Raw genomic sequence first — 23,825 nt, 5'->3', positions numbered from 1 at the left:
AAATTACTTTGTGTTGAAATTAACCAATATTATGTTTTGATATTATATAATGACATGTATCAAAATCTGAAAGATCTACATAATTCTGAAAGATCTGAAAGATACACATAATTAGTTTACTACTACTATGTTCCAAATGCCTAATGAATGACGTGTCAAAATCATACACGGGTAAAAGACAGACCAATGTTAACTGAGCACAAAAAGTTCATCACTATGGTTCCAGATTCCACACTGTAACTAACTGTTAAAAACGACTATTTGCTGAGTATTATCAGAGAATAAAAAAACCAAAAAGGTTATTAAAATATTTTGGTTTCCAACTGCATATTCATATGATTTTCTTCATATATTTCAATCAAAACAACATATTGCAACAGACTAATGCAGAGGTAGATGTGAGAACCCAGCCATCTTAAACCAGACTAAATAGATTTGCAAACTATCAATTGATGCCATCCTTCTTAGTAAATTTTTGTTTTGGAAAATAGCTACTTTTCAGAAAAAAAAAATGTGTTACTTACGTTAACATGTAATGAGTTTATTATTGTTATTTTTAAATGAACTGAATGTTTAAAAATTTTTGTCTCTAATTTCTAATGTGATAACTTATCAAGAGATAAAACCACATAAATAAAAGTTTTTTAAGATTTTCAACAGTTTTAAGAGTGTAGAAAGACCTGAAACCAAAAAGTTTGAGAACTATTATTTGAATTACAGTTTAAAAAGCATCTTCACGTATATTATCTTTATCTATGCTTGTAACAAGGACTTAGTTACCTGACCCCCATGTTTATCAACTAGAAAGTTTCCCTGGGTGTTACCTGGCTGGCTTACCTTGCATTCACAATGTTTCCAGCATTCAACTCTACCATTTCCTCAAAACCAATTGCAAATATATCCATTGGTTTACTTCTTTTATCTAAAATTAAGCATCCAAGAAAGGCTTTTAAAAGATGGCCTTAGTTAAATAGCAACTTCCCTACCCCAACAGAACTAAGATGAACATCAGATCTCATACAAGTCCATTTTTGTGTTTCAAGTTTAACCAAAAGCAAATTAAAGGCAAAAAACTATGAGGGGGACAAAATTACTTTCAATTTCTATTTAGGTGACCTAAGTTTGCTTTTCTTGAAGACTATTATTCTTGAAGATTCTTAAGTCCTTTCAGAAATCATTTTTGAAAGAACTCTTGCCAAAGTTTGAACCATGGACAGCAGAGAAACACGCCGCTTCTCAAAGGCTAAAAGGTGAATCCAAATGGATGATTTAAAAAATTTTTTAATTATTTATTTTTAATTGGAGGATAATTGCTTTACAATGTTGTACTGGTTTCTGCTGTACAACAATGCAAATCAACCCTAAGTATACATAAATCCACTCCTTCTTTAGCCACCAAGAAATTTTTCAGAAAGAGCACAAACAATACGGTGGGTGAGTAACCAACAGCTGAGAGGGAATTTTACACTTTAATTTGGAAATTCCTAGGTAGAAGCAATCTAGGAAAATGGGAAGTCAGGGCTTCAGACCAACCCCTCTCTTCGAGCCATTAGCTCTCCCATGGCTGACCAAAGGAGAACAGAGCTGCTTTAGATAAGCAAGCCCAGGGCAGCCTGGGTGGCCCAAGTGTTCAGAAATGGGACAAATAGCTCGAGAAAGAGCTTATAAATACTATGAACAAATACTGAGGAATAAAAATTAAGTGTTTACTGACTGCTATTATGTGCAAGGCTTACATGTGAATCTTCTCTCTTACTACAGATACCTTATGAGACAGATTACATCTGCCTGTTATTTACAGACAGGAAACTGAGGCTCTGAAAAATCTAAGCAACTTGCCCAAGTTCACACACAAAGTGCAGTGTGGCACAACTCCAGAACCAAACTGCCAGATGTCCATCCCTAAATCCTGGCTCTGTCACTGCTAGCTGCATGATGTTGGGCAGGTCACTTCTCTTCCTGTGTCTCAGTTTCCTCATCTAGGAAACTGAAATACTAATAGCGACTATGTATCAGGTCTGTTACAATGATTAAATGAATAGATGTCAAGTACTCATAATAGTAGTGTTAGCTGTTATTTTATTATTTTTATTACTATTAATACTACAGCTACAATTTCAAGTTCGGGTCAGTGTAAATGAAAAGTGGCATTTTAGTAAAAGTTTAGGGAAATTCCCAGGGTTTAAGGTGTGACTGATTAAAGGCAACTAAAAAAGAAAAATCTGTATCTCACAGTATTTCCTATACATATCCCCTTCATAAATAACACTTGGTAAATGTGTACCATTTTAAAAAGGAATTCAAGTCGAAGCAAACAGTCCTCAAATTCATGATTCTAGTTAAAAATCTTAATAAAAGCATCTTCAGCTTAATGCTTGGTACTGGCTATTAAGAGCTTGGTGGTAGAGCACCCAAACTCAGTGATGAGTTTTTACAAGGATGAATCAGTATTGTTCTGTATAAAGGGACAATAAATATCAAAATGAGTTTTGTAAACCTACTCATGACCTACCCTATTTCTTATCTTAGCAAATGAAGGACTATATTTGAAAAATGAAATACATTAGGTTTGAAAAATTCTCAATCACAAAATAAATTTGCTATGCATCAGTTTAAAGAATAAAAACAGGAGGAAAAAGAATCACATCTTAAAAAAATAAATACACAAACCCACACACAAAAGAGTTATCTACTCACGTATGGATTACGTTTTCTGAGAATCAAATAACAAAGAAAAAGATTTCTCACTTTACCATGGGTTCCTATGAAGTAGTAGAGAAAGGTCTATGAATACAAAAGACCTAAGATTTGAAGAGATTTGATCTCTAAGAAGAATGCTGGTCTTCAGATGTATATATGCTGCTGCTGCTGCTAAGTCGCTTCAGTCGTGTCCGACTCTGTGCGACCCAAGACGGCAGCCCACCAGGCTCCCCCATCCCTGGGATTCTCGAGGCAAGAACACTGGAGTGGGTTGCCATTTCCTTCTCCAATGCATGAAAGTGAAAAGTGAAAGTGAAGTTGCTCAGTCGTGTCCGACTCTTAGCGACCCCATGGACTGTAGCCTACCAGGCTCCTCCACCCATGGGATTCTCCAGGCAAGAGTACGGGAGTGGGGTGCCATAGAAGTTTCTTTTATAAAGTAATGCATATTGTGAAGTGTCGCATTTGTTTTCTAGGTTAATACATCAGAGTCAGGGTTAATTAATCCATATTGTAAGATGCCAACCTTGAAACTCCTGGATGCCAGCTAACTTGGGGGCATCAAGAAGCCAGTCCGTAAGGGTCTGATTCTTAAAAGCTATGCTGCGAAACTGCTTCCCGCCATTCACGTTCCAGGTGCCCACACATACTCGAATTTTCTTGGGCTTTGAATACTTGTAGAAATTCTCACACATGCTCTTTAGTACTTTAGAAGATGCTGATAAAAACAAAATACAAGATTTTGGCTGCATGAAAACATTTACAAAAATTGATCTTCGTAACTGAGAGATGATGGCTAGAACGTACAATTACCATCGTCAGCACAAACAAGCATCAAATACATGCACAGGCACAAAAGAGATAAGCCTTGAACACAGAGCCCAGCACAATGCAAGTAACCAATACACTTTTAAAATATCAACTACGTGAAGTACAACAGCCCAAGTAAAAAAAAACTATTACAAAATTAATGCAGCAACATAAAACATGCAAAACAGTTCTGTTTCAGTGAAATAGTACATTATTTTATGATACACAAAATCAGAGATTGCAAATTTTAAGGAATATAGCAACTGACTTTCAGAAAACTTTCATTCGGAAGCTAGTAAATATGTTATTTTTCCCCAAAGAAAGATATTCAAGAACCATGACATATAGGACTCTAGCTACTGACAGGGAGCTTGATGAAAAACAGCTCCCTGACACAAACACAAATTACGGACAATAATGAGATGTTGGAGAATGAAGACCTTACTAAAAGCCTCCCAGCTCACAGGCGACGCCAAGCCTTCACCAATGTTCTACAAGACCCCAGACAGCCTGCCTTGCCTTTCTACCCTCAGCTGCCATCCCAGCCCTGTTCGCTCACTGCTCTGACCCTGGACCCCCTCTGCACTGGCTGCTTCCACTGCTCCAACACTCTTCCCTCACCACCTGCAGGCATCAACTCTGCTGCGAGGCTTTTCCATCGGACCAGCTTATTAAAATGCGCATTCTGTCTCTTACAGTCCATATCACCTCCCTGCTTCACTTTTCTCTATGGTGTTTATTACCATGTACAAACTATGCATTTTATTTATTTATTCTGTTAACTGTCACCCCTCACTGAAAATGGAAGTTCCACAAGGGCAGAAATGTTGGTCAATCTGATTTTTTTGTGTGTGTGGGGGAACCAGAATGAATGGAGCTTCCCTGGTAGCTCACATGGTAAAAGAATCTGCCTGCAATGCAGGAGATCTAGGTTTGATCCCTGGGTCAAGAAGATCCCTTGGAAAACGGAATGGCTATCCACTTCAGTATGCAAATATATATCCAGAAGTGGATATGCTTGATAATATGATAGTTCTGTGGCTCAGACAGTAAAGAATCTGCCTGCAATGCAGGAGACCCGGGTGCAATCCCTAGGTCATGAAAATCCCCTGGAGTAGGAAATGGCAACACACTCTAGTATTCTTGCCTGGAGAATTCCATGGACAGAGGAGCCTGGCGGGCTACAGTCCATGGGGTCACAGAGTAGAACATGACTGAGTGACTAACACACACAGAATGAACATCCTTTCATTTTATTTATTTATTGGGGTGTGTGTGTGTGTATGTGCTCAGTCATGTCTGACTCTCTGCAACTATAGCCCACCAGGCTCCTCTGCCCACGGAATTTTCCAGGCAGAATACTGGAGCGCATTGCCACTTCCTCCTCCAGGGGATCTTCCCCACCTAGGGGTCAAACCCGCGTCTCTTGTGCCCCCTGCACTGGCAGGCGGATTCTTTACTGCTGCACCACATGGGAAGCCCCGATAGTCACTTTATAACGCTGTGTCAGTTTCTACTCTACAGCGAAGAGAATCGGCTACATGTATACATACATCCCCTCTTTTTTGGATTTCCTTCCCATTTGAGTCACCACAGATCATTAAGTCGAGTTCCCTGTGCTATACAGCAGTTTTGGTCTATTTTATTTGCTCCAGTATCTCCAGACTAGAAGAGTGCCTGGTACATACTGAGTGTTCAGTAAATAATGGCTAAATGAATAAATGTGAAATACATTTTGAATCCTCAATCTCTCTTCTCCACCTACTTTTTGGCTTCCACCTAACTTTCTGCCTTCTAAACCACACTTCATTCAGATTAAGTCAAATCCTGGCACTTAAATAGAAACTTTCTAGGACTTCAATCTATTAATAATGATAGAGAATATGCCCTTAAAAGGGTGGTTAACTGCCAAGAGGAGACAGAAATCAAAATGATCTTCAGCTTTCACCAAGTGATCTTATTTTATTATGATATTATTTTTGGAATGGATATCAAGGTACAGCAAGCAGGCTTGTGAAAGAATGAGTGAAAAAGGCAAATCACATTTTTGGATTAGAATGAAAATAGTCTGACTTGTGAATCCCACAAAAGAACTGCAGATTCAGGTGACAAGCACATCCTCATTGGTCCTAGGGGCACATGTATACATTTCTAACTCTGTTATTTCATTACTTGCACAGAGGTGTCCGGTGGGAATGAAAGCAGATTGTTTTTCTGGCCTGTTGATATGGCTACCTGAAAGTTGGCTGAACCTGGATAAAGAATCCTTCTCTATTACCACAGATCAACACTGGTCTTTCTAATCGAAGTCACTGCCATTGTTACTACTATGAAAACAGCTTCTACAATCCTTTCTACATGAAAACAGAAGCTCTATAATTATTTAACGGTTAAAATATGCAGCAAGACATACAATGCATTGTGTGAAGAAAAACATGTCGCCACGTTGAATAAGCTACTAAAGCCAGTTTATAAATGGGAATAAAAAGTCTTAAAATTCCTAGTTTATTCTTTTTTTAAAAAACTGGTTGGCACCTTAACGTGCAGAAAGAAATGTGTCTCTGTTCAAACAAATGTCCATCCCTAAATATCGTATCATTTCAGCAAACGGATTTCATGATGTTAATTCAAAAATAAATACAAGTGCTCTCTACCTCCATCTTCTCAAAAAACTCACCTATAGTGTCTTAAAACACTCAGAAAAATAACTAAGTGAAACAAATCTTAAGTGATACCAAATCTTAAGTGATACCAAATCTTAAGTGAAGGGAAGAAAAGCTGCCTTTTCAGCAAAGTTTCTGGCAAGAGTTCCCTTTGCCACAGATTCAAGTTTAAACACAAGATCATAAACCCTGTCCAGAGAATGAAGGTATGAGATTTTTAAGAATCGGAATGACAAGAAAAATAAGACCTTTAGGTCTTACACACTTGGCTCTTCTAACTTTGCTAGCAATCTTAATGCTTTTTAAAAGGTTTCAGATCACATTTTAGTGCAGGTCTTCCAGTTTCAGAAAATATTTCACACACCATATGAGAAAATGAGTCAATGTCTTTTTAAAAATGTTATGTGTGTGAAAAGCGCTATTGAGCAGTTGTAAATATCACAGGTAGTATTTTGACATTAATCTATAAGAGTCACATCTAGGTTTTTTCCAGGACTTCCCTGGTGGCTCAGTGGTAAAGAATCCTCCTGACAACACAGGAGATGCAGGTTCAGTCCCTGAGCTGGGAAGTCCCCTGGAGGAGGAAATGGCAACACACCCCAACATTCCTGCCTGAGAAATTCCATGGACAGAAGAACGTGGTGGGCTATGGTCCATGGAGTCGCAAAGGAGTCAGGCATGACTTAGTGACTAAACAACAATAAAGGGCAAAATATAACACTAATAATGTCTGTTCACTGAAATGTAAAATTAAAACTAGATGACCCATATTTAATTGCAATTAAGCACTTGCTACAAGAAGACAAAGAGCTTGGCATAGCTGCTTCTAAATGAAGTACTCTGTTTTCTCAAACTTAAAATTCCTTTTCTCAGATTAAAACAAAGCATCAATTTATCCTGTCAGAATCAGAGGGCAAAATAAAGTTTCCATTTATTTGTGGCTCTATTTATATACAACATCCACTTTAAAAAAAAAATTGAGAAAAAGTTGTGTTTATTGACAGGTTCATTTTCTATACTGTACCTGACTGTAATGTCTGTTCAGAAACTACGGATGCATCAAGAAAAAAACAAAGAATCGTTAGTAACACAGTAAGTTACAGTTGAAGTCTAGAGTGTTATGACAAAACCTCAGATGGCTTCATTTTTTTCTTTTGATTTAGTTTGATGACTTTTTTTTCTGATGACTGAAGGACACCAAAGATAAAATAAATTACAATAACTGATGTAAACCCACTGTATGTATCTAAGAAAAATCCTATGGGGACATAGTGATGTACAGTTTCACAATCAGAAGGTTCTAGGCCTGCTTTCCAGGCCGGTCCTATATGTACATCTGTTGAGTGTGCAAGTGCACATACTTTTGAGGGAGAATACGAACCCGAAAACCTAAGAGGCTGGAGGACACTGAAATATTGCAGATACTGCCCTAATGCACACCTTGGAGTATTCTTTTGGGACTCACCAGCTGACAGGTACAATCAGTTCAGTTATTAAAAAAACACATACATTCCAACAGAATGACCATGCTATGCAAGATGGTACAAATTCCCACAGGCACGGGGTTCATGGCAAAAATATTTGGGTTTGGGCGCAACATTCAGACACTTCAGCAATGATGTGCCAAGACAGGAACCTGCTATAAAAACAGTAGCAGAACCCTACACACATTAAACGGTTAAGGAATGGACAAATACGTCTAACATATGGTACTCTATCTTGAAAAAGACTTGAGGTTTGCTTATAGAAATGAGCAGGAAGAGGCCTGAGCAACTGTGAATGCTGGAAGGGTTCTCTGAAACCGGATATTAAGTTGTGGCAGCGGATATGGGAGGATCTGGCCCATCACACAGCTGGTGGACAGAGGGAGGGACAGGTCTATGCACATGTACATGTGTGTTTTGTGTACTTCTATCCACCTCAGTTACGCTGAACGCAGCTTTCGGCATTTCGCTAGCACTACTACTACCAGTGAAACATGCATGAACTACTACAGAATTGGCGTTATGCTCACAATTTTTCCTGACATAGCATCCCTGTTGGAATAAATTCCCATTCTTAGAATAAGAGCTATAGCAGAACTGATTGTACTGTTTTCTAAGGGTACATTTTTTCACATAGTAAAATGTGCAGGAAACTAAAAAATTAATGATCAAGTCTGGGAATTATTCAGGTCCCTCACTTCTCTTTCCTTCAATAGCTTACTTTCAGTGGTTGCTGATTAATGCCTCCATATCAAAGCAGGCACAGGTGGAAAGAGGTGATAAGACGCAAATGAGTCAGTATCTACTGCTGGAAGAAAGCCTGAAGTTAAAAGCAGTAGCTTTGATCAGATTCTGGTGTTCAGAGCTTTAGTAGATTTCAGTCCCCCAGCCTACTCACAGATCCCCGAGGAGCTGACTGTAATTAACTACCTTCAGCACCATGCAGAATTCTGAAAGAATCCATGGTAACAAGTGATAACCCATGAGGAGATTATTTGAGGAATAATTTCTCCTAGTTGAACAGGGAAAACTGAAAGGGTTCTTTTGGGTGATAACAGAAGTAAAAAAAAAAAATGTTCAGAGTGCTGGAAAGCTAAAATAGAAAAAAAATGAAATTAAGGGAGTCTAATTTAATAAGTTATACAATGTATACTGAGTTTTCCCATGATCCTGCTTAATATGCTCACTGACATGAGCTCAAATTCTTTTGGTTTTAAAGAAACACAGTGAAAAATCAACAGCTATTCTAAAAGCCTGACATATATTTTATGTCAAATATTAAAACTAGGGATGACAGTGTCCAATAATAAGCAACATTTAAAATTATTAATATGATTTAAAGCTTATTCAAACAGCAGCATTTAAAAAGTAAGACCAAGTCTGGGGTGGTGATTAGTAAAATAACGAGAATAGGTATTGTTTTTTTCAATAAAGCAATGCTTTCTACATAATTAGGTTACTGAATACTGAAAGTACTAGTTGAATATTTTATGAAATCTTGCCTTAAATAAAGTTAGCAATATTTAAATCATTTCCCCCCTCAATCATAATCTATAAAAGAAAACATGCATGGGCTTCAGTTTACAGCTTAATAATTCTGCTAATGCTATAAATATTTTAGGAGAATCAAACTTTCTTTGGAGAACAGAATTTTAGAAAATTACACTGATAGAAATTCCTTCAAAAAACTATTTTAATCAACTCAAACTAGAAAGTATACATGTAAATAAGTTTACATTCACCTCTTGGACTTTTAGAAGGAATATAGACAACATAAAGTAAAATATAAAGTAAGTATGCCTACCACGCAAACTTCCAGTAGTTAAAAGGGCTCGAGCTTTGTCAGCTAAATCACTATTTAGAGTATTTCCCAGGAGCAAAACATCAATTGCTTCTTGCTTGGAGCTGTCAAAGAAGTTATTCTGAATTGTTCTACTAACTGAACGAGCACCATCTTTTAACTTTCCAGCCTGTTGGGGAAAAAAGCATGGACTTTCATTCTACATTGTTTTCACTCAATAGGTATTCTGAAACTTCAGATAAGTTGTATACGACTTCACTGTAGTAAGAAGGACCTCATCGTTCCATTCTTAATATCAAACCGTCACATTAAAATGGCACATTAAGATGTCACTGCTTCCTTTCCTCTTTTGGATAACAGCACTGCAGAGAGACAGAAGAGGCTCAGTGCCACAGCTGCATCCACTGATGACATCTAGAGCAGTAAACGTGTGCAACTGTTTACTGGAGAGGAAACAGACTGAGATGTGCTTATTCAAGACAAGGAGATCACTTCTCCCATTGTGACTGTAAGGCCTGGGGTGGACGGGGCGGGTGGGGAGAAGCAGAGGAGAAAGAGGACACGCTGCACTTCTGCACTCTCAGAAAAACTCCAAAGCACACAACAGCAGAGAATAAAACTGAGATTGCTCCCAAGTAACTGATATTAGTTAGAAACAAAACTGAGCATGAGAGTGAAAGTCTAGCCTGTAACATAGAAACTACAGTTTTCTATTTTAGCTCATTTTGCCTATGTAAATATAAAAATATGAAATGTGTGCCAAAACAGTTAAAAAAAAAAACTTTAGTTTGCAATATGTAATTTTTATTCCTCAAAGAAATAACAAGGATTTGAGGCTTAAAAATGTTATTTCCTTCCATAAAACAAATGTAAATGACATTATTTTAAAAAAGAGACTCACCATTCACATTATCAGGCAATTAATCAAAAGGAACCCAGGGAAAGGAAAAGAAAGAGCAGTTCAGATGTTAGATTTCAGGTCAATTCAGACTAGTATATTTAATACATAAAATTTCATATCTAGTTTGTTAGAAAAGATCACTGAAAATATATGTAACCTCTGTACATAGTCAACTGCAGAAACAAAGAGGCAGAACATAAAAGAATATTTTAAGCAATAGTTGTAGAGAATCCGGTTTAAAAGCAAGAATTATGTTGTTTATTTAAAAAAGGAATACATGAAAGTTTAACAACATCAGGTTTTTCAAAATAGGGACCATTTAAGAAGTAAATATTTGTAAATGTCAATACAAATTATTTCTGAGTTGAAAAAAAGGCACTTTGCAGCTAAGGCCAGTACTTCTGAACAGAGGCGTGGCATTTTATGAGACACAGAAGAAGAGGAAGAGGTGGAAAACAGAAGACTCTGAGATGATGAAATTCAGCTGCTATACTGAAGAGACTAAATAAGAAACTATACAAGTAGTAAATGTCTCTGTTTCTATTCCTGGGGTAATTTGAGAAACTGTAGGGCTGTAGTACATTAATAAATTCAGCTGAATCCAGAAGCCATAAAAGGTTAATATTTAAGGATATAATGAAAATATTTCAAGTATGTACCCAAAGTCCCTCAGTAAGGGACAAACACTAAAGCAGAAGCAGTCTGTAGATAATACCAACAAATAAAAAGTAATGATGACATACAGATGTATAATTACATCCACACCTCACACTTGCAAAGGCACATTTTTTGATTGCCTCCTTGTCAAGGTAAGATAAGAAAAAGAATAAAAACTTCAGCCCTAATAGCACTGGGTTCATAGGTGGTGTTGCATAAACTACCCATTGATTTATTTGTCCATCCAGCACTTGCCACACATCTATCCAACTGTATGTACTGTGCCAAGTACTGGGGACACAAAGGCAAATAAGGTAAGACTCTTTATTGGTAAGAGTATTATTTGGGGAGGGAGGAGCTTTTCTTTTAATTATGGTTGTGCTGCTCAGCCTGTGGGATCTTAATTCCCCAACTAAGGATCGAATCCACGCCCCCTGCACTAGAAGCATGGAATCTTAACCACTGGGCCACCAAAGACGGCCCTAATTTGAAAACAAACAAACATATTTTGGGTAATTCCATAGCAGTCTGGTCGTTAGGACTCTGCACTTTCACTGCAGGGGCCTGGGTTTGATCCCTGATCCAAGAACTAAGATCCACATGCTGCCCTGTACGACCAAAAAAAAAAAGAAAAGCAAAGGCTTAAAAAAACCCCATATTTTTAATAAAAATAAACAGTATAAAAATTAAAACACGTATGTAAGTGAAAAATCATTAAAAAAAATCAGAATACATATGTAAGCCTAGTAGATCACTAAACAACTAAATATGTCATACATATATAATATACCTCTCAAACCTAGGGAAATAACTATCCATTCAATCATTAGTATCCACTAGGGAAGGAGCTAATAAAGAGGACATAAAAACATGATGAAAAAGAATTCTAAAACAGATACCTTAAAAAAAAACTACTAATTTAAAAGAGTTCATTTAAAGTTTTATTAAAGAAGAAAAGAGAGGATCTTTTATAATCTAGATCTACCTTAGCCTTTCCTTCAAGGGCTCCAGTTCCTGCGTAAATCTTACTGATTGAATCACCATTCACAGACCACATTGATCGAAAAACTTCTTGAAAGCGAGTCACCAACTGAGGCTTTTCAGCTAAACCAAGAGCTTCCAACTGTTTAGTCAGCATCTAAAATAGCAGAAAAGAAACTTTTATAAGTATATAAATACATTTATTACGACGTGACCTTTTAAGAACTACCAGAATCAAACCAAAAATTTATAGCTACAGGATGCTGTCAGTCTGGATTCTTAAAATTCAAGTTCAATAGGCTTTGTTATTTCCCCCCATGCCAATTTCTAAAGTAACTATCACATCAATGAAACCTACAGGTAACTCAATCCTTGTAGTAACAAGAACTTTTTCTGGTTAAATGATTTTAAGCTTTTTAAAATGTCCCAAACCTTTAGGGAATTCCCTGAAGTTCAGTGGTTAGGACTCCCTGTTTTCACTGCCGAGGGCCTGAGTTTAATTCCTGGTTGGGGAACTAAGATCCCACAAGCCGTGGGGCCAAAAAAATGAAAAAAAAAAAAAAGCTCCTATAAATCAGACTAGTTCATCTTGTTCACCTAAAAGAATAATTATGCAACAGCACCCACTGGAGCAGAGAAATATATTTAGTTTATTTACAAATATATACAAATAACCAAGTTTCTTTAATTTTTGCATTTGGTTCTATATGTTTGGGTAATTAAGGTCAGGAGATTATGAGAAAAGCAGAGCTGCTCTTGAAGTGATATCAAAATTTTTAAATAAGTCATATTTCTGAATAAAGTCATGACAGCTCTGAATGTACTGAATACGTATCAGCAAAGTATATAAGGAGAACTAGGGGGAACACAGTATTCGAAGAATGCAAGGATCTTGAGGCTACCACAGTTCCTTCATCATAGTATATGTGTTTAGAAGTCTTTGTCTGAATGACTCTTAGCCTTAAAGTCTGGCAAAATCAAAGCAATGTATAATCTTTACCCAGTCTATTTCTCTTATTTGGAATCCAGTCATAGTCTATGCCCCTGTGGTTTTACTTAACTCCTTCCCACTTGTGTCTCCTTTTATCTTACCTATAAGCTAAAGATATTATGGAGATTATCCATAATTACACAGGGATCAAAAACTAAAATAATATTAAAAACTCTCTACTGGGTCTAATCCAATTGCCTAGACTTACACCAGGGCTGTTCTTTTGCTGGCATGTAGAATAAAGCAAACAAGCCTCCAGGTTCTCCTTTATCATCTGCTCTTTCTTCAAAGAACTGGGCAAAACTGGTCTTCACTACAAGCAGTTTGCTTTTACTTACACTTGCAGTGTATTTTGTAACCAGTCAAGCTACTAGGGGAGTAAGTACTCTCACACCTAATATTAATAACAAACAGTGGGTAGTCCACTAAGACAGATTCTGAAAACTAACACTTGTTCTGCGTTCAGTGAAGATGTTCAAGTGTTTCACAAGCTTACTCTAACTAAATGTCTTTAGCCACTTAAGAGAACTCAACACAAACCCAAGACATCTCATAAAACTCAATCCCAATAATCAAATGCCTGTTTTCACTTTTCTTCTCTCTGTCATATTTTCTAAATTATAATGATAATCCTCAACAACAGATTTCAAAAAAGGCAAAGCAGTAAAATCTAGTTACATCAAAAATACATTTTCCTAGTAGGAAATTCTATACATGGTACTCTCCTTTTGAGACTGAATGAATCTCAGCTGCAGAGTAACTAATTAACCAATATTCTAGCCAAATTTAAGATCATTTGCTAGAGGAAATAAGGACCTTTTACTTTCTCTTCCTGTTTTGACAGTATTGGAGAACTATGCTAAGTTTCTACGGAACTAAATGAAGACACACCATAGTCTTATGACCCTGACAGTTGCTTAAGAGGCAAGACTGAGAAATCTAAGCATTGCTACACAGTTTGTCACACAGTTGAGATTATGCCTAAATTAGATTGAGTTTGATAGTTAAGTACTAAAGAAAAAATTTTAAGCAGAGTGTGTTAGAGAAGTTGGCTCTCATTCACTTTTATTCTAACAATGACATTTTTCAACTGATCCTGGTTTTGGTAGCAATTTTTTAAAAACTGCTGTGTAAACTGTACTGGTTTAGATTGTTAAAAATATAATCCTTTAGGGTTCTACATGTGAAAATAGATCCTCCTTAATTCCAAAAGGACTTTTAAAAAGACAATACAAGGGTTTCCCTGGTGGCTCAATGCTAGAAAATCCACCTGCCTACACAGGAAGCACGGGTTCAATCCCTGGTCTGGGAGGAGCCCACATGCTGCGGAGCAACTAAGCTGGTGGGCCGCAACTACTGAGCCCGTGCCCTAGAGCCCAGGAGCCGCGACTGCTGATGCCCGAGCACGCTGGAACCCGTGTTCCACAACAAGAGGCCACTGCAGTGAGAAGTCCAGCACCGCAACAGGAGAGTGGCCCTGCTTGCCACAACTAGAAAAGAAGCCCATGCAGCAATGAAAACACAGCACAGCCCAAATTAGATAAATAAAATTATTTTTTTAATGACAATGCTGAGAATAATATATATATATTATATATATATATTTTGCTTATCCAAAAGACAGGCAGGCGAGACAATTACTAAAACAGTATAAACAGCAGGCCTTTTTTTTTGAGGCAAAGTTAACAAACAATAAAAGGAAACAGAAGCTATCTAAAGAAAGTATTTAGAACAGATAAAGGAAACATTTAAATGAAAAAGGACATTACTTGGAAAAAAAAAACTAAAAGAGAAGTAAAACTTTATTTGTGAAAATGAAGCATAACTTCATTTTGTGAAAAATAATTAATGACAAACATAAATATCACAAAAGCACTGAAAAAAGAATTTGATATTAAGTTACATACACACATATATATTTTTTTTACCTCTAAACCAAGGAATGCCTGCACACTATTTGTTCTGTCAAGACAATCCAAGCAGTTTGTTCGAACTGTACCACTCTGGCACCTGAAACAAATTCAGTGAAACTAAATGGGCAGTTTAAAACAAAAATAACAAAAGCTTAAACAAACTGAGAAAATTAAGCTGATTAAAATGTAGCGTCTACTTTCTCCCTACTTCAATTCTCTAGTATAATTCTCAAACACACAAAAAAGATGAAAGAATTTTACAGTGATCATCCATATACCCACCATCCAGATTCGATAAGCGCTAACATTTTGCCATCCACTCTCTATTACACCTATCTCTCCAGTCAACTTATTTTTAACGAGGCCAGTAGTCAGGAGCTAAACACACATTCAGATTTATAACCATGCAGTTCTACAGCAGAACAGACAATAACCAATGTCTTTTATCTGCATTAAATAATCTTTACTGAGGCCAAGAAATATTATGACATTAATTTTATGAGAGAAATGGGACAGCCTCTGAGAGAGCAGCATGAGATTTGGAGCTAGATGAATTTGAGCTCTAACACTTTCTACTTACGTGACGTGGGGAAGATGACAGCTTTCAGCCCCCACTTCCTCCAGTGTGAATGGATAACAATAGAACCCATCCCTACAGCTGTTATTAATTATTGTAAAAAGTGCACTACCTGACCCATGCAAAGCACATGCCCAGTAATGTAAGCTACTATACGAAAGGAAGAACAAGCTTAAAATTAAGAAATTAAATAACTACAGAAAAGTTCCAATTTAAAGAAAGGAAAAACAGAGACGTCAAACCTTTGAACTTCACTTCCATCAAAATGAAAAATTCCATAATCCAAAAACTTCTGGACTTGAGGTTTAAGAACACTATGTAATTTTTCTGCCTTTCCTCCTTTAACCATTTGATGATAATCAAAATTCACCATCTGGATATCAGCAGCATGTTCAGAAGCTTTCAGATGACTCTGAAAATAAAAAGAAAATATTCATTTAATTCTTCTTAGGGTATTTTTGGGCTGCAAATCGCAGATCCGGCAGGCAGGATCCCCTATCCTCAATCAGGGATCAAACCCATGCCCCTTGCAGTGAAACTGCAGATTCTTAACCACTCACTGGACCGCCAAGGAAAGTGAAAGTGTTAGTCACTCAGTCGTGTCTGACTCTTTGCGGCCCCATGGACTGTAGCCGCCAGGCTCCCCTGTCTACGGAATTCTCCAGGCAAGAATACTGAAGTGGGTAGCCATTCCCTTCTCCAGGGGAACTTTCCGACCCAGGGATTGAACCAGGTCTCCTGCACTGCAGGTGAATTCTTTACCGGCTGAGCCACCATGAAAATATTCATTTAAATGTCAACCAAATATGACTGTATCAACACAATGTTACAAATGAAACTTTTATTTTAAATGAAAATCTAAGCAGGTCCTTGAAATCTTACTAATTTCACAAAGCTTTCTTTCATTGCCACTGGCAGTAAAATGAAAAATTACTTGCTAATATCTTACAGCATCCTTTTCCTAAAACCTCCTATACTATTCCAGAGAGATTAGTTAGGTCTTACATAATTATTATCAGGGAACTTAACATTCTCATTTGGTTTAGAAAATGAAAAATTATTTCCAACAACCAACATTTCATTTTTTACCATAAAAATATAATGACTGTTTATATCTATTACAGAATCTCAAAACAAAGTAATCGATTTCTAAGGAAAAGCTCATCAAAATTTGAAGAATTCATTTTTATACCTTCATTCAATATGTACAAATGTTTTAAAAGCTTACAATAAAAAGTCACTCTCTAAAGTATAACTTGTTTATTAATGATATTCAAACAAAATAGCCAAATAATCCTGGACTTCATTAACTTTCTTCATTAACATGAGAAAATGTTTTCTAGCCATTTTGTTTAAGGTTATGATCTTATATAACACTGTAATTTATATCAATTCATTACTGATCCAATAAATATTTATGAAAAATATGTTTTCTTTAGAAGTTAGACATTTCTTTAGGTTCTTATGTGAAATTCTCAAATTTTCTTTCATTGGTACAAGAAGTCCTGTGTGTATACAAATGCTTTATTCACAATTTCACAGATTTAAAACAGTGACTATGGTTTGTAGGAACTAGGCAAAACAATGAACAGATGAAGGGGGAAACTGCCTGGTATGTTTCTGCCAGTGACTGATGAACATTTTTTAGGAGGAGGGTATTCTTCTTCTCCACTACATGAATAAGCAGATTAGAAAACAGGGTCAATGCCTTGAAAGCTTTCTATAATCCCAATTTCAGCAAGATTACCCTAAATTGTTGCCTAACTTCCTTCAAAGAACTAATGGTTCCAACAAGTATTCAATCTTCTTCCAGGAAGAACTTATTCCTGGAAGAATTTGACTATTATTTTTTAAATACCATTCTAGGTGTCCATGGGCCAGAACAGAAGGAAAAAATGATCACTTACCTGGAAAGCCTTACTTAGCATATGTTCACCTTCCTTAGATCCAAGCAGATTTACTATTATTTGTTTACCATACAAATTCTTAAGTGTCCTAAAATGCCTGTTAAAGGTAGAAAGGAAGTAAGTATATGTTAACTGATAAGTCAAAAACTTTTTTCAATAAACAGGAACCCACTTTAAACCAGGACCTACACGGCAGTATTTTAAACTCATAGGTTTGGCAAAACTATACACAAACCCATTTCATGTGGAATCAAAACTCTGAATTTGTGAAAGGTCAGTTAATGCAATTTTCTCTCTGACTTACCAACTTATCATCTATTTGCCATCACTCCATGGCAAATAGATGGGAAAACAATGGAAACAGTGACAGACTTTATTTTGGGGGGCTCCAAAATCACTGCAGAAGTGACTACAGCCATGAAATTAAAAAATGCTTACTCCTTGGAAGAAAAGTTAGTGACCAACCTAGACAGTATATTAAAAAGCAGAGACATTACTTTGCTAACAAAGGTCCATCTAGTCAAAGCTTTGGTTTTTCCATTAGTCTCTTGAGAGTCCCTTGGACTGCAAGGAGATCCAACCAGTCCATCCTAAAGGACATCAGTCCTGAATATTCATTGGAAGGACTGATGTTGAAGCTGAAACTCCTAATACTTCGGTCACCTGATGGAGAGAACTGACTCACTGGAAAAGACTGTGATGCGGGGAATGATTGAAGGTGGGAGAAGGGGACAACAGAGGATGAGATGGTTGAATGGCATCACCGACTCGATGGACATGAATTTGAATAATCTCTGGGAGTTAGTGATGGACAGGGAGGCCTGGCGTGCTGCAGTCCATGCAGTTCCAAAGAGTCGGACATGACTGAGCAACTGAACTGCGCTGAGCTAATGCTAGGGCTTTCAGAGTCATCTGGCCCCCTCTCCACCCTGAGGCTAATGCTGGGTGGACATGGAAACCAGGACCCATGCAGCTAGGTTGGCAAGGCAGTGAGGGCAGAGGGCACTGAGCTGCACCTCACATGTGAGGACACTGCCTACTCCATGTGGATTCAGAGCTCCTGAACAGCTCCAGCCTTAAGATAAATAGGCCCCACACAGGATCCTTTAGTCTCTCCAGCTTCTAATCAGTCTAGAGGCTAGAGAGCAATGTCATCCACAGGAAATACAACGTAAGTCACAGATATAATTTAAAATTTTCCAGAAGGCAAATTAAAAAGGTAAAAACCATAAGGTCAAATTAATTTACATATATTTTATTTAATCCAATACAACTAAAATATCATTTGTACATGTAATTGATATATAAAACAAATATTGCCATTTTGCATTTTTTTTGCACTAGGTCTGAAATCCAGTACCTATTATATACCTACAACATATCTCAATCTGGACTAGTCAATTTCAAATGCCCAAGAGCTAGCTTCACGTGGCTAATAGCCACCATATTGGATAACACAACCATCAGAGGTAGGTTTTAGGCCAAGACATCAAGACCCACACACTTACTGCCACCACTCCTAGAATTCATACGAGTGTCACTGTCTTCCACTTAAATCAGAGTCAAGAAGAAATTTTATTTAAGAGCTCAAAAGCTGAAATGAAGCAGTAAATACAACTAATCTCACTGCTTAGCAATATCAAAACTCACAGCAATATAGAAAAGTTATCAGTCTTACCTGTCAAAAGCGGGTGCATTGGCTTCAAATCCCCTTGACATACGAACACGATGGGATCCCACCTAAGACAAGAAAAATATACTTAATTGTACCAGAAGCCAACATGCAGACAAAAGAAATAGCACTGTTTACTCTATGTAATAATTCAGTTGCTAAGCACACAGTAGCAAGCTGAGTAATTGTCATTTCTGATATTCTCTTAAAAAAATAAATTCTAGGGGTTTCTCCTTTTTATCTTTTAAAACACAACTTCATTTAAAAAAAACCAACAAAAACTAGAAATCAGAGCATTATGCAACACTGGTAAACTAACAGGAATTTTTATTTATGTAAGATAATTTTAAGAGTGCTTTCATATACATTATCTTAAGTTCTAAATATGTGCCCTTTGTAAGTCGACAGACATTGTCATTCGTGCAACAAAAGAACAAACCCAGCCAAGTGAAGAAACCTGTCCTCTTATAGCAACATCATTCATTCCAAAAAAAAGATTCCCATGACAATAAAGGCCTCCTTACCAAAACATCTACTCTCTCAGACTGCCTGCAAGTGCAATGTCTACATACTTTTTTCTCTGTTATGCTGAATACGCTATTCAGTCTACTCTCACCCAAAGATCCCACAGATTAAAAATAACCATTCCTGGAAAAAGACTTTCCAAGTCAATCTCTCAGGCACACAACTAAAACAACAGCATATTTTGAAATTTGGGTTATAAGAATAAAACAAGATGGAAAATAACTACCTACTGTGTGTTGCTACAGTTTTTCTTTTCTCATATAGGAAAAGTGGCAGAGAGATGAGGCAGAATCAAGAGATATAAAAGATGCCAAGAAGAAATACAACAGTGAGACCAGATTATTTCCCTGAGTTTCACTTGTAAATATTTCCGAGACTGTGGGCCCAAGGTTCCCTGGAATTCATCCTGGCTCATCTGTGAATAACGTGACGTTAAAGGTGGCGTGGAGGAGAAGTGCCAAATCAGTCGTGCAGTTGATGACCAGTTGAAAACCAGAAAATAAGCTCTAAATGCTCATCCATGTCCCAAACTGAATTAACAGTATTATCATTCATTCAGCATTCCCTCTCCTGCCGAGATGACTGAATGACTGTCCTGAGAAATCAGTGGACTCTCTTTAGAGCTTTTCCTTCTTAGTAAGAAACTGATTAGCCAAATAAAGCCATCTTTATTTCATTTTATGTCTACTACACAATAGACTGTATAAAATCTTAAGCTTTGAAAGATGTGTGCTCCAAGACACATCTGTGCGTTTTAGGAGACAGAAGCGCCAGACGAAGTTCATACTTTTCTGTGGAGTCATCTCAGGTAGTTGCCCTCTAACTCTCTAAAAGTCCAAGACTTTGCGTTTTGTTTATTCATTAACATTCATCTTGCACTAGTACTCTTAACTGTCAAGAAGGCGAAAAAAAATACAAGCTCTCTCATATTTTTTTTTGGTAATGGCTGTAGTTGTTCCCTATTACCTGCTCCCCAACACATATATGAAACTACCTACAATTCATAACTCTTACAGCAATATGTTGGTTAGACGAGACTAAGTTTTGCTACTTAATGTTAAAGAAAAACTTCTCAAGAGTTACGTAAATGTAATAAAATTTTCCATTTACCCAATTTTTTTTTAAGTTCCATCAAAGATATTTTTAGAAACCATTTCATGGGTGGTGAAAGTGAAAGTGTTAGTCACTCAGTCATATCCAACTCTTTGCGACCCCAAGGATGGCAGCCCACCAGGCTCCTCTGCCCATGGAATTCTCCAGGCAAGAATACTAGAGTGGTACGGGGACATTATCTTCTAGCAATATTACCACTTTGTGTTCACATATTTCTGGAACTTGAATTCAACCAAAAGTTCAGTGTGCCATACCATGCTGGGCATAAATCTCAGGAAGCTTACCATCTTTTAAGACTAATATAAGAAATTAATATCAATACTATAGTATCAGAGGAACACTACGCATTATAAATGCTAAATAACTTCAAAGAAAGGAAATCATAAATAAAATTAATGAGTTGCCAGTAATTAAAATGTCACTCTTATCTGTGTAGCATCTTATGACAACTCTTATTACGCCTCAAGCTAATTGATACTGATATTTGCCTTATCCATAAAAGGTCTGTCTCCCCAAACAGACTGCAAGCTCTCTCTGAGGCATCACTATAGAAACTGAATTTCTCATAGGATACAAGATTATCTACCCAAATGTGTACAGAATGATACACAGGAGATGAACTCAAGAATTTAATGAAGAGATCAGTGTGGAGGAGTGACTAGAATCCACTCCATGAAATCTGAGTTGGCTACTGAGGAACATCAAACCTTCATTCTGAAAGCAGAGGATTCCTATTAGAAAAGAGCCAGGTATGAAGTCTGATAGGCAGAGGAAGCAAGAACATGAAGAAATGGGTACCTAGATCTGATAAGTGTAACAGAGCAAAAGTGGAAAGGGGCTTCCCTGGTGGCTCAGATGGTGAAGAATCTGCCTGCAATGCAGGAGACCTGGGTTCGATCCCTGGGTTAGGAAGATCCTCTGGAGCAGGGCATGGCAACCCACTCCAGTATTCTTGACTGGAGAATCCCATGGACAGCAGAGCCTGGAGGGCTACAGTCCATGCGGTCGCAGAGTCAGATGACATCTGAACAACTAACATTTTCCCTTCACTTTTCATTAAGAACTGCCAGAAAGATGAGAGGAGACCAGTTAGAAATCTGTAAGAATCTTTCAGGCAAGAAAAAACTATGAAGATCTTAACCAAGATGAGAGAAGTGGGAATGAAAAGTCCAAGACCTCAGACAGCACAGGGATTACGCATCACAGGGCTGCCTTGGTTGGCTCAGGCTGGCCGCTGGAGCAGGCGGTCTGGATACGCTGCGAAAGCAGCTGATCCACTGCCACCTTGGCAGGATCCACTACCAGCAAGCTCTCTAATCTGAGTGGTCGGGTAGCTGGTTGAAATGCAGATTTCTTGGCCCTACTCCAACAAATTCTACTTCAGTTGATGGGAAGTTCAGGCCATGAATCTGTATTTTAAAATCACTCTCAAAGACTCCTTTAAAATATTTCAAGAACCTGAGAAGAATGTATCATGGAGGAAAAGAGGTAGAACAAGGGACAACTGCCAAGGAAGGACTCTCTGTCTGTGACCACTGAAGTGAAACAGCTCACTAAGTGACTAACTTGAAGGAGGAGCCCTGAAAATAAACTCCAGCCCTAAGAACACTCAGGACACCTAACAACTGCTCTAAGTCAAAAATGAACTTAGGGCCTTGGTATTTTTATTTTAAAAAGTCGGTCTCTATTATTTTCATTCCTCTGTTAACTGCTCTTTTAGAGTGGTAGCGAAAATGATAAAAGATACTCATGAAACTAACCCATCTCTGGTCAAAGAAAGGTTGGCTTTAAAAACTACTACCCAACCCTCAACCAAACCCAAGATGACAGGCCAGCTCAGTGATGATTTGGCAGAACTGTTGGACTCTCTTGAGGTCTCAAAAATTACTATCTCTATCAAGAAAGGCACAATTTTCAAATCTACAGTTGTCGGCCCATAATCAAATGACATTATCCAGCCAGATTATCTGTGTGGACAGGCCACAAAACAAAGAAGGAAGTCCCATCCAAGGAGGATCCCTCCATGTAACTACTCAGGACCCAACATTACTGAATAACCAAACACTGTAATTCTGAACTTCTTAAGAAAATAACACAGAAAGCAGTAAAACAGAGGGTCTATAAATAGACTAGAAGAATCTCTTACACTAGCCTATCTCTAAACCAAAAGCATTTACCTCCCATCAAAGCAGGGATTTAGAAATTTTTTAGAGCAAATATTCCAAACACCCTTCTCTGGTCACAAAAACAGAAATGGGGTAGGGTTGGTATTCTTTCCTAAGGGAGACCCAGGAAGAAATGTATCTATTTAAGTTCTGCCAAAATGCCAAAAATGAAACCCACATGACTCAAACTGGTGTTGACAAGAACTCAAGAATTTTAGCAAAGCAACACCAGTGTTAATCCTTGTTAATTCTTAGTCTGTCTTGAATAAACTCCCTTATTGAAAAGATTCAAGTGGTGTGCAATTTCTCCACAATAACCATCCTAGAATGTAAGAGAGACCCAGCTGTGAACTAAATGAAAGTCAATGAAGGCAAAATGTTCTTTTTCCTGTACATTTTTTCTCAATAGTATAGATTAAGGCACAGAATTTACTAGGCAGTATATATCAGAAGCCCAAAATGAATACTTTAGGGACTAAACATGTCTGAATAAAAATAAAATGCAAAATCACACTAGTATGGGCAATCCAGTATTCTGAACTAATGTGAAAAAACATCTTACATTTTAAAGATTAGACATTTACTAAACAAAAGGGAAGTTGGGGGGTAAAAAGATAAGAAAGCAAAACAGAAAACAATGTTCAAGATGACAAGTTCCAAGTCATTACAAACTGCAATTTTTCTGGCCATACTGCATGGCTTGCAGAATCTCAGTTCCCCTTAGTTCCCCTAACCTGGGCCCTCAGCAGTGAAAGTATGGAGTCCTAACCACTGACTGCCAGGGAATTCCTAGATATATTCTTAATAACAACAAACGTGCTCAGACATTCAGCTGTGTCCGACTCACTGCGACCCCATGGACTGGGATTCTCCCACAAGAATACCGCAGTGGGGTGCCATTTCAGCTAACCCTTACCTAGTTCGGGCCGGTCAGAACTAGGTAAGGGCTGTAAGCAACTAAGAAG

General features: G+C 37.5%; 1 protein-coding gene across 1 annotated transcript in view; it reads right to left on the bottom strand.

The window, feature by feature from the left end:
• Nucleotides 1–23,825, bottom strand: part of SYNJ1 (synaptojanin 1) — a 92,426-nt gene that overhangs the window by 33,943 nt on the left and 34,658 nt on the right. Inside the window, exons 7-15 of the mRNA XM_052650552.1 lie at nt 19,064–19,125; nt 17,386–17,482; nt 15,721–15,890; nt 14,917–14,998; nt 12,002–12,154; nt 9,462–9,627; nt 7,198–7,221; nt 3,227–3,418; nt 838–922 (exon numbers count right to left, since the gene is read on the bottom strand). Coding sequence (XP_052506512.1) covers nt 838–922; nt 3,227–3,418; nt 7,198–7,221; nt 9,462–9,627; nt 12,002–12,154; nt 14,917–14,998; nt 15,721–15,890; nt 17,386–17,482; nt 19,064–19,125 — 1,031 coding nt within the window. The remainder of the gene's footprint in view (nt 1–837; nt 923–3,226; nt 3,419–7,197; nt 7,222–9,461; nt 9,628–12,001; nt 12,155–14,916; nt 14,999–15,720; nt 15,891–17,385; nt 17,483–19,063; nt 19,126–23,825) is intronic.

This window comes from Budorcas taxicolor, chromosome 1, assembly GCF_023091745.1.
Source record: "Budorcas taxicolor isolate Tak-1 chromosome 1, Takin1.1, whole genome shotgun sequence".
Classification (NCBI taxonomy): domain Eukaryota; kingdom Metazoa; phylum Chordata; class Mammalia; order Artiodactyla; family Bovidae; genus Budorcas; species Budorcas taxicolor.
This window is presented reverse-complemented; position numbering and strand designations above follow the sequence as displayed.